This window comes from Oncorhynchus clarkii, chromosome 21, assembly GCF_045791955.1.
Source record: "Oncorhynchus clarkii lewisi isolate Uvic-CL-2024 chromosome 21, UVic_Ocla_1.0, whole genome shotgun sequence".
Classification (NCBI taxonomy): Eukaryota; Metazoa; Chordata; class Actinopteri; order Salmoniformes; family Salmonidae; genus Oncorhynchus; species Oncorhynchus clarkii.
Genome location: NC_092167.1, coordinates 48,537,224 through 48,547,928, shown reverse-complemented (window position 1 = coordinate 48,547,928; position 10,705 = coordinate 48,537,224). Strand labels below are relative to the sequence as shown.

The window sequence follows — 10,705 nt, the reverse complement described above, 5'->3', positions numbered from 1 at the left end:
CCTTTAAACATTAGAAGAACTACAACCATATAGTTTGGAATATGATTCATAATTGGGTAAGAGTTGCACAAACCAAAACCAATAAGGAATATTATTCAAGAATCATAATATCCTCAATTAAATTGACCACCTTTTGCGAAGGTTGTCTTGACGAACGAGGAGTAAGGCTATCATGTTCACTGCTACGCCGTGAGATCAAAGACATGGCAGATGCAAGTGTATCTCTCCAATGAATGTTCTCACTTGCCTGTTGCATATGTGCCAGTGCATAGAATAACAACACACGTATCATATATATAGATAGCTTCAATATGAGTACCCTAAGCCTATATTATCAGTGAACATGTAACTTGCAAAAACTTTGAGTATGCTAAAAAAAAAGACTTATGGAATGAATACGTTTTGTAAACGTGCTCATGTATTGCCAGGTTGAATGTGCTGATGCATTTCTATTCATTTCTATTTTGAAAGTGAATTCTTCAAGATCAGACAACAGGTATGAATTAAAAGTAAAGGCTATCAATTTGCATTTACTTTGACATATCTTACCTTCAGGGCCTCGATATCCAATGACGTTGACTCATCCATATCTTTACAAAACGTAAATAAAGCAATTTGGACAACTTGAATGGTTAGTTCATTGCGCAGTACTCAGACCTATCTATATCTTGGGGCCAGTTGCACTTCAGTCTCATTAGGCTAGTCTATACCACACTGATGAAAAAGGAAAACCGAATGACTCTTGAAAATTCATGAGAATTTTTCCACTCAATGTAGCCTGATAAATAACTCAGAACATATATAAAAGCATGCTTGCTTGCGTTATCAATATAACGTTAGATGCCTCGAAAGAAAAAAACTCAAAGGCGCATTTTAAAAAAAAATTGTAGTCTTGCTGTCATACCTATCTGGTAAATCTATCAGATTCTGAACATCTTCTCATCCAAAGATTGTGGAGTTGAGAGGCCAGCCGGAATTTTTTTTTCTCAGTAGGCTACGCTAATCCACCCTAAACTCCTGTTCATCATAAAAATATTTCCCACAAAAAAAATGCATAGTCCACTTGCATGGTAGTTTATCTATCCGCACTCCGTACCCTACCATCTCAAGAAAGACAGGTGCTTGCGTGACACGAGTGTGCGTAAAAAAATCTGTCCATAACGAAAATTGCTCGGCGCGCGCTTTGTGTGCTGTGTGCGCGTACCCGCGCGTGCAGTCGGTTTCTCCATAGCACCCAGTTTCAGTGTTACTAATCAAGATTAGTAGATGAATCAGGCGTGTTGCTGATTGGGTCGAACAAGAGCTTGCAACCACACCAGCCTTATGCATAAAAGGTTGGCCACCCCTGGATGAACAACCAGTGAAAATGATATGTACAACCAGTGAAAATGATATGTACAACCTGTGAAAATGATATGTACAACCTGTAAAAATGATATGTACCACCTGTGAAAATTATATGTACAACCAGTGAAAATGATATGTACCACCTGTGAAAATGATATGTACCACCTGTGAAAATGATATGTACAACCAGTGAAAATGATATGTACAACCAGTGAAAATTATATGTACCACCTGTGAAAATGATATGTACCACCTGTGAAAATGATATGTACAACCAGTGAAAATGATATGTACAACCTGTGAAAATGATATGTACAACCAGTGAAAATAATATGTACAACTTGTAAAAAATAATATCTACAACCTGTGAAAATGATATGTACAACCAGTGAAAATGATATGTACAACCTGTGAAAATTATATGTACAACCAGTGAAAATGATATGTACAACCTGTGAAAATGATATGTACAACCTGTGAAAAATAATATCTACAACCTGTGAAAATGATATGTACAACCTGTGAAAATGATATGTACAACCAGTGAAAATGATATGTACAACCAGTGAAAATGATATGTACAACCTGTGTCTCTGTGTGTGAAGTAAGTCAATTAATTCAGTGCTAAGGAGAAGATGATAGAGTGAGAGGTCAACGTTAAGAAGATGGTGGAGAGAAAGAAGAGTTGAGTCAGATAAGGTAGGAGGGCGGTGAAGAGGGTGAGGGAAGGGCAGATTAGAAGAAGAGGTGGAAGACGTGAAGTTCAGTTTGAATCCTATGACCAACTGGAAAAAATCTGTGTGTGTGTGTGTGTGTGTGTCAGGAAGTGATTTAAAAAAAGCGTGAGACATATTGTTGTGGACTATTAGATCAATAAAATGTTCTTCTTCTTCATGGGGAGGGTTATCAAGGAGATGTGATGGAAGGGGGAGATCATCAAGAGAGAGCTGGGAGGAGTGAGGGATACAACTAAGGAGAGAAAGAAACACGTGGACAAGGCTAGAGCTGAAGGTTGAGAAGGAGAGGTTGAAGTAGTCAAATATTGTTAAAAAGAAAGCTAAAGACACTTCACATTAATTAACCTCTACGGGATTGGTGCCCCCTCCCCCCAAGGGACGGTTGAGCTAACGTGCACTAACGTGATTAGCATGAGGGTGTAAGTAACAAGAACATCTCCCAGGACATAGACATATCTGATATGGGCAGAAAGCTTCAATTCATGTTAACCTAACGGCACTGTCCAATTTACAAAGTCCATAGTTATGACTTGAAAATGTGTTAATAAACCAATTAGGCACATTTGGGCAGTCTTGATACAACATTTTGAACAGAAATGCAATGGTTCATTGGATCAGTCTAAAACTTTGCACATACACTGCTGCCAACTAGTGGGCAAAATCTAAGTTGTGCCTAAACTGGAATAATACATGGTGGCCTTTTTCTGGTATTTCAAAGATGATGGAACAAAAAACACGTTTTTTTCTTTGTATTATCTGTTACTAGATCTAAAGTGTTATATTCTCCTACATTAGTTTCACATTTCCACAAACTTCAAAGTGTTTCCTTTCAAATAGTATCAAGAATATGCATATCCTTGCTTCAAGTCCTGAGCTACAGGCAGTTAGATTTGGGTATGTCATTTTAGGCAAAAATCAAAAAAAGGGTCAGATCCTTAAGAGGTTTTAAGAGACACTAATCATTCAGATTTTTCTGTATACCTTGACATTTATTCTAAGGTCCCCTGAGATCCACGCTGGGTTGTACAGCCAACACAGGGGTATAAGAATAGAATGAGAATACTGGTGCTAAAGGAGGTCCATTCAATCTCAACTGTCTCATGTGAATGCTAAAAGAGTAGCATCTCTGGCTATGTATGCCAGCTAATGTTAGAGAATTTAGCTGGCATACATAGCCAGAGATGCTACTCCTCTAGCATTCACATGAGACAGTCGAGATTGAATGGACCTCCTTTAGCACTTGTTTTTGGATACACAAATCACCTCAGAGTATGTACTGTAACCGCATCAATTATTTTACTGTTTCTTCCGTTCTCAGATTCCTCAGTGTGACAGCCACATGACCGAGCTGGGAGGAATAAGTAGGATGGAGGGAGGAAGAGAGAGGAGGAATCAGGAGATAGACAGCTATTCCACTACCTACACCACCCACCCCCTTATACTTAAAAGAAACCCCACCCCTTTATACTTAAAAATTAAAACCACTCGCTTATACAGAAAATAAATAAAAACTAAACACCAAACATTCCTATTTGACGGTGGAGAGAAAAATGTAAGCTTGGAACTTAATTTCCCGCAATTCTACACTAGTCTCCTAGTTAATCTAGTCTCCTAGTGTAGACTTGTTGGTAGCCTTCCCCAGATCTGTGCCTCAACACAATCCTGTCTCGGCGCTTTACAAACAATTCCTTTGACCTCATGGCTTGGTTTTGCTCTGACATGCACTGTCGACTGTGGGACCTTATATAGACATGTGTGTGCCTTTCCAAATCATGTCCAATCAATTGAATTTACCACAGGTGGACTCCAATCAAGTTGTAGAAACATCTTAAGGATAATCAATGGAAACAGGATGCACCTGAGCTCAATTTCATAATCTCATGGCAAAGGGTCTGAATACGTATGTAAATAAGGTATCTGTTTTTTTTATTTTTAATACATTTGCAAAACATTTCAAATAAACTGTTTTTGCTTGGTCTTTATGGGGTATTGTGTGTAGATTGATGAGGAAAATATTTCATTTAATCCATTCTAGAATAAATCTGTAACGTAACACAATGGTGATAAAGTCAAGGGACACTGAATACTTTCCGAATGCACTGTTTATGATATCTGAGTGAGAATGAACTAACAAAATCAATGTGGGCCCCCTGGAGGTCAGGTTCCCTTGGCATGTGCCCTGTTAATGTATTGATCCTTGGTGTGTTGATCACTGGGTGATGATGTAGGCCTAGACTATATCATTGGTTCTCTTATATGGAATATATTTAGTTAGACTGTTTTACCTTCTCAACGATAATTGAAGTTCTGCAGACTGCAGCAAGTCTAAAAACTCGGTGATTACAGTAAATAAGCCAAAAAAATGGTGGTATTCCTCTCTGATAAAACTGAAATCAATAGAAATCTTGGTGTGACTGAATCGCACCACCAAAGTAATACAGCAGAGTGCAGTAGAGAGGTAGAATTGCGGTATCCAGACATCAACAATCAACCAAGACTGTTTTTCCCCCCCCCTCCAAGAATCATAATCAACTGTCGATAGTATCTTCTTCTCTGTCAGGATGGCGGACCCCAACACTAAACAGATGCCACAGAAAAGGTAATATTTGTACTAATTTAGTCACAAGGTTATATTAATAAGCACATTTTCTGGTACAATGTTGCTACAATGCAGCTATAATATGTCAATGTATTTCCTGGCTGGCTATGCTAGCTAGCAAAGAGGCAACACCCAGTAATGTTGTTAGCCATTTAGCTAGCTAGCTAACCAGTGCCGTGCCTCAGTAATATCAAAGATGATAGAATATATTCAGTTATGTCCTTTACCAGAGATGGACAACGTCTCTGGTCTTAAGTGACGTGTTGTTATCTGTTGCTTAGCAAACGTAATTGACAGATTTAATGTATCTTTAATGGGGCGGCAAGGTAGCCTAGGGTAGCCGAGTGTTGGACTAGTAACTGCAAGTTCAAATCCCCGAGCTGACAAGGTACAAATCTGTCGTTCTGCCCCTGAACAGGCAGTTAACCCACTGTTCCTAGGCCGTCATTGAAAATAAGAATTTGTTCTTAACTGACTTGCCTACAAAGGTTTAAAAAAAAGACTAACAACTGACGTTTATAAATCGTACATATACAATATACCCCAAAATGTGTACGCACCAGTTTTTCGTGCAAAAGTTGGTCTTTATAAAAATTTAAAAAATGGAACTTGACGTGAGAATGTGCTCACGTCACCGCAAACCTTAGACCATGCTGTAGTTGTTGAAATGTCGTTGGTTACGATGGTTCTAAGTATTTTGATGAAAGCTTAGTCAACAAAAAACAGAAAACATATCAACAAGATTGCAGCCATTTGTCGTTAATGTTAAAGGTGTTTATTTTTAGAATGTAAAATAGACAGGAATCTTATAATTACACACAGGAATCTTTTTCCTATTTATTTTATTTTCATAACTATAGAGTACCACAGTAAGAGTCATAGTACCCATAAAACCTAGCGGTCAAACATGGACATGGTTCCAATTGTCTTTCCACCATACATTTTTTTTTCCATAGGGGATTTTTAGAAAAATTTAAAGTAAGGGCTGTGTTTCGTGTAGGCTTACCTTGGCATGATGTTTTTATAGCCGTGTAAATCTCTCTAGGACAAGTTGACTTTTATCAATATATTCACCTGTATTTACCACCCAAAAATGTAATGCTAATTGGTGGCTAATGTGGCTATCATAACGAACTACAAATGCCATGATGACCTACCTGGTCGAGACTGCCGAACCGATGCAAAGGTAAGAATTTCTGGATTAACTATCAAATGTTAGCTAAATGTAGTAATGAATAATTTGGCAACATTTCTTTAAATGGGCAATTCTGTAAACCTTCTTGTAAAATGTACACAATAACTGTTAGTAAATGTTCCAGCTAGAGATGATGCTAATTAGCCATTTTGAATCTGAGACCTTGTCCAAGAGAAGGTTATCAAAACGTCACACCAAAGTAAGCCTTCACAAAACAAAACCCTTATTTGAAGAGTTTCTAAAAAATCCCCAATGGGGAAAAAAATGTATTGTGGAAAAATTATTAGAACCATTTCCCTGTTCGACTGCTAGGTTTGATGGGTATTATGACACCTCTGCTGTGGGGCTCTATTGCAGAATATATTGCTCACCTTTCCTGGCTGTAATGGGTTCATATTCCCCAAGGAGCCTTTACATCAAATAAACATGTGTTTAATTGGACCTAGTAGGCTAGTAAATAGATAGCGTAGTGTATATGGGGCGGCAGGGTAGCCTAGTGGTTAGAGCGTTGGACTAGTAACCGGAAGGTTGCAAGTTCAAACCCCCGAGCTGACAAGGTACAAATCTGTCATTCTGCCCCTGAACAAGCAGTTAACCCTAGGCCGTCATTGAAAATAAGAATTTGTTCTTAACTGACTTAAAAAAAATAAAAATGTATTTCAAGTTTTGCAGCACGGTTTATAATAATACAGTCTACAGAACTTTTTGCTACTGTAATTGCATTTATTTCATATCATATTTAGGTTGGGGGAAACGTTGATGGAAACATTGTTGAATTCAAATGTTCTTCTGACATGTCCACAACCATTTTCCATTGTTTTCTCCTTCAGAAATGGACACAGTCTTTTTCCATATACACCATAAATTACTGCTAAATATTTAAACATTCTGCCAAGACAGTAGACTGGTAGTTTATGCAAAATATTTGACCTTATGGTTGGTCTACAGTATTGCTGTGCGATAGGAGCGCGACGTCATTGCCTATTCATTCTCAGAGCCAATACAAAGGTAGGACATATAAACTCAATAATCTATTGATAAACAAAATATTAAACAACAATTAGTCTTTTGCATGCCGTGGCCTAATGCCAATTGTTCAAAATGATACAAATCAAGGGTATTATTGTCACCATAAAAGGTGAATGGATGGCGTTTTCCAGGCAGAGTTTTACGACAGGTCTGATTTCTATAACGGGAGACATGCGTATGTATCGCGTTTGCTAAGTTTAGAAATCTCAATATCTTCAGAAAATGGCGCAAGCAGAAATCTTGTGTGACATTTACGCAACGGTTATAAATGAGGCCCCTGATGATAAAGGGGTTATGTTAGTTAGCTCGCTAAGTTAGTCTGCTGCTTGCCATTGTTGTTTTGCTAGCTACAGTAATGTTAGCTCATCAAATAAGAATGCTAAATCATTGCCATCTTGGAGATACGTCTGAGTAATAAATGCCATGACTTTGCCTGGCTACCCGAACACCTTGCTACGGCCACAGATGTTAGTTTCTCTCAGCATTGGTCGAGTTCGTTTTTGCATGTCCCGGTGCCCCAGGTGGGCGGAGTTTGGGCATTTTGGACCATTCTGTTGGTCCTTAAGTAAAATTGCCACCCATTCGGGGCACCGGGCCATGCAAATCTAACTCCACCATTGATTCTGGATCTGAGTACCTCCCTGACGATTTCTAGAATGGAAATCCACTCTAGATGTCTTATTGTTTTTTTTTTCTGGGACCCCCATCGCAGAACATGTGGGTAAAGCGGCGTTTTGAAATATCCTCATTGGCTTTGATTGGTTAGAGATGATCCAATCGCTGGTTACTTTTTTTGTACAACACACCCCTCATTTTGACATCACCACAAACGACTTCAACGATGGCAATCTCAGACTGAAGTATGTAACAAACGATGGAGTAGCGGAAGAATTCAGTTGGAGTAGTCAGGCAAGCCATGACTAGCTACCATCACAATTTCATGTATTTTCTGCCAACTCTTGCAGTGCCAACATTGCAGCTGGAGCAGTTGTGTGTGTAGAGAGTGAAATTAGAGGAGATGTGACCATTGGTAAGTCTTTATTCATACTCCATATTGTTTTTTTTTTTTGCCGTCAAGTATCTTTTAGTGTTTTATCCATTTTCCTCCAAATAAAAATAAGCAAGCTGTGTAGCATTATAGATGTATCAATCGTCTATTCCTTCCGGCAGGTCCAAGAACAGTGGTCCACCCCAAAGCACGTATTATAGCTGAGGCAGGCCCTATTATCATTGGAGAAGGCAACCTGATTGAGGAACAGGCTCTCATCATTAACAGGTAGGTCTCTACTGCAGTTAGCTGTGTATCCAGTACATCCACAGCAATTTTAACACGCTCTTTTTGTTTCTCTACATTTTGCCCTACGACCTTTAGTTATCCAGAAAATATTATGCCTGACACTGAAGGAGTTGAACCCAAGACCATGACGATTGGAATCAACAATGTGTTTGAAGTCGGTTGCGGTATCCTTCTACTGCACGTAATCACAATGACCGGTTGTTGTGGACCATTTGCTCAAGAAAACTAGTGTGATGCTATTGCTTTTTTAATGAGGGACATCGCCTAAAGACTAGTTTAACTAGTTTAACTAATGTCTATACAAGAGGAGTAATAACGAAGTAGTGTAATGACATGTTTGTTTTGTGTTATCTCCCAATTGTTTTTGGAGCAGTTGAAGAAACTGTCTTAACACTCATCACCTTTAGCCCTCGACTAACTCCTCACCTTCAACCCTCGACTAACTCCTCACCTTCAGCCCTCGACTAACTCCTCACCTTCAACCCTTGACCAACTCGTCACGTTTAACCCTCGACCAACTCCTCACCTTTAGCCCTCGACCAACTCCTCACCTTTAGCCCTCGACCAACTCGTCACCTTTAACCCTCGACCAACTCCTCACCTTTAACCTTCGACCAACTCCTCACCTTTAACCCTCAACCAGGTTCTCAAGGTTTAGCCCTCAACCAGGTTCTCAAGGTTTTAGCCCTCGACCAGGTTCTCAAGGTTTTAGCCCTCGACCAGGTTCTCAAGGTTTTAGCCCTCGACCAGGTTCTCAAGGTTTTAGCCCTCGACCAGGTTCTCAAGGTTTTAGCCCTCGACCAGGTTCTCAAGGTTTTAGCCCTGGACCAGGTTCTCAAGGTTTTAACCCTAAACCAACTTCTCATGTTTAACCCTCAACCAACTTCTCAAGTCTCTCAAGCATTGAAAATTGGTGACAACAATGTCATTGAGTCAAAAGGTAGGATATGCTTTTTAAAACACGTGTTGCCTATACATAGGCCATTAATGATGAACCCTTCTGTTGTCATTTGGAAGCCATTTTCGATGCAGTCTGTATGATGACGTACAACCCTCGCTCTCTGTCTCAGCGGACCTAGGGAAGAACGTCATTCTCACCAGTGGCTGTATCGTCGGCGCTTGTTGCCAGGTGAATACGTGTGAGGTCATTCCCGAGAACACAGTCATCTACGGGTCTAACTGCATGAGGCGTGTGCAGACAGAAAGGCCTCAGGTTTGTTCCTACCATGAATTCCACCTAGCTCTTCGCTAAGGAAGATATAATACAAGACAATTACATTTTGAGTAATTTATCCAGAGGTACTTACAGCAGCACTTAAGGGTTAAGTGACTTTAAAAAAAAAATTGTATCTAGTCGGCACGGATTCAAACCAGCGGCCTTTCGGTTACTGGCCCAACGCTCTTACCTGCTAGGCTACCTGCTTACCCCATGTGCCAATGTCCATACTTGCATACCATTGAGAATGCTAGCCCAATACATCACTAAATGCTATGCCAGTGTAGGTACAGAAAGTGATTGTGGTAAAGGACACCAAGAAAATATTTTGTCCTTTAAAAAGTGTATATATATATATACATATATTCTCTGCAATGCTAGTGCTGGCATTGATATTGCCATCAGGGGATAGGTTTTTAATTTTATGATTTAAATGCTTAGGAATTGTTTTATCTTCTAATATTGTAACCTCTGACAGTTGATTTAAAATGTTCTAATTTGTTCTAACAAAAATGTATCTTCCAGCCTCAGACGCTCCAGCTAGATTTCCTCATGAAGATCCTGCCCAACTACCATCACATGAAGAAGACTGTCAAAGGAACCTCTACCCCTGTCAGAAATTAACCTCTGACTAACCAAAGATCAGCGTTCCCTGACGCTCACCAGACCTTAACAATGAAAGGTGTAGAGACTAAATGTATCCTAGACCGGATGTCCTAGACCTGTTGTCCTACAGCTATTGTCCTAGACCACGTAAGAAGTAGTTTCTCTCCTCTGAGGCATGAGTGCACATTCCTAGCTTTTCTCAATTCCCAATCATAAGAGAGAGAGCCCATATGCAGCACTCCATTGGGTCATTAGCTAAACCAATAGTAATACAGTTCCTGGTTTTGTTTCTTATTTGTCTATCTTGCTCTTTTTATTGTATAATTTTTTTTTTTTTGTCTGTTCAACTGTCATATGTTGTTTTTCTGTCTTAAATTTAGCCGATTCAGTTATGTTAATGTATATTTTTCAGCTTTGGTTGTTGTGAAATAAAAATCTATTTAAAAGAAACAGTACAATTTAACATGGATTCATCAGTTTAGACAAGACAGCAGGCTCAGTAGTCCATGAAAGATTTCCTCAATGTTTATGACGCTATTTGTTTTATTTCCACAAGGAGGTGCCAGTGAGGAATTTCTTGTAGCTTACCCTCCACCCATATAAGTCACAGATACATGACACACTGGGCATGAGACTAGTCACAGGTTGATGTTATTAGCTTAGTGGGCCCTTTTGTTAA

The 10,705-nt window shown here is 39.3% G+C and overlaps 1 protein-coding gene across 1 annotated transcript; it reads left to right on the top strand.

The window, feature by feature from the left end:
• The first annotated feature begins 4,552 nt into the window (after positions 1 to 4,552).
• LOC139379498 (dynactin subunit 6) lies at positions 4,553 to 10,479 on the top strand. Its single transcript, XM_071122316.1, has 7 exons — positions 4,553 to 4,683; positions 7,873 to 7,937; positions 8,078 to 8,183; positions 8,280 to 8,368; positions 9,097 to 9,144; positions 9,275 to 9,417; positions 9,946 to 10,479. The coding sequence occupies exons 1-7, from the start codon at positions 4,646 to 4,648 to the stop codon at positions 10,042 to 10,044; spliced, it is 588 nt and encodes a 195-aa protein (XP_070978417.1). The 5' UTR covers positions 4,553 to 4,645; the 3' UTR covers positions 10,045 to 10,479.
• The last annotated feature ends 226 nt before the right edge of the window (positions 10,480 to 10,705 follow it).

Bases quoted from the DNA above. Each gene is read 5' to 3' on its own strand.
- LOC139379498 (XM_071122316.1), top strand. From the start codon at position 4,646: ATGGCGGACCCCAACACTAAACAGATGCCACAGAAAAG. The intron at 4,684-7,872 runs GTAATATTTGTA...CAACTCTTGCAG, and splicing joins AAACAGATGCCACAGAAAAG to TGCCAACATTGCAGCTGGAG. The intron at 7,938-8,077 runs GTAAGTCTTTAT...TCCTTCCGGCAG, and splicing joins TAGAGGAGATGTGACCATTG to GTCCAAGAACAGTGGTCCAC.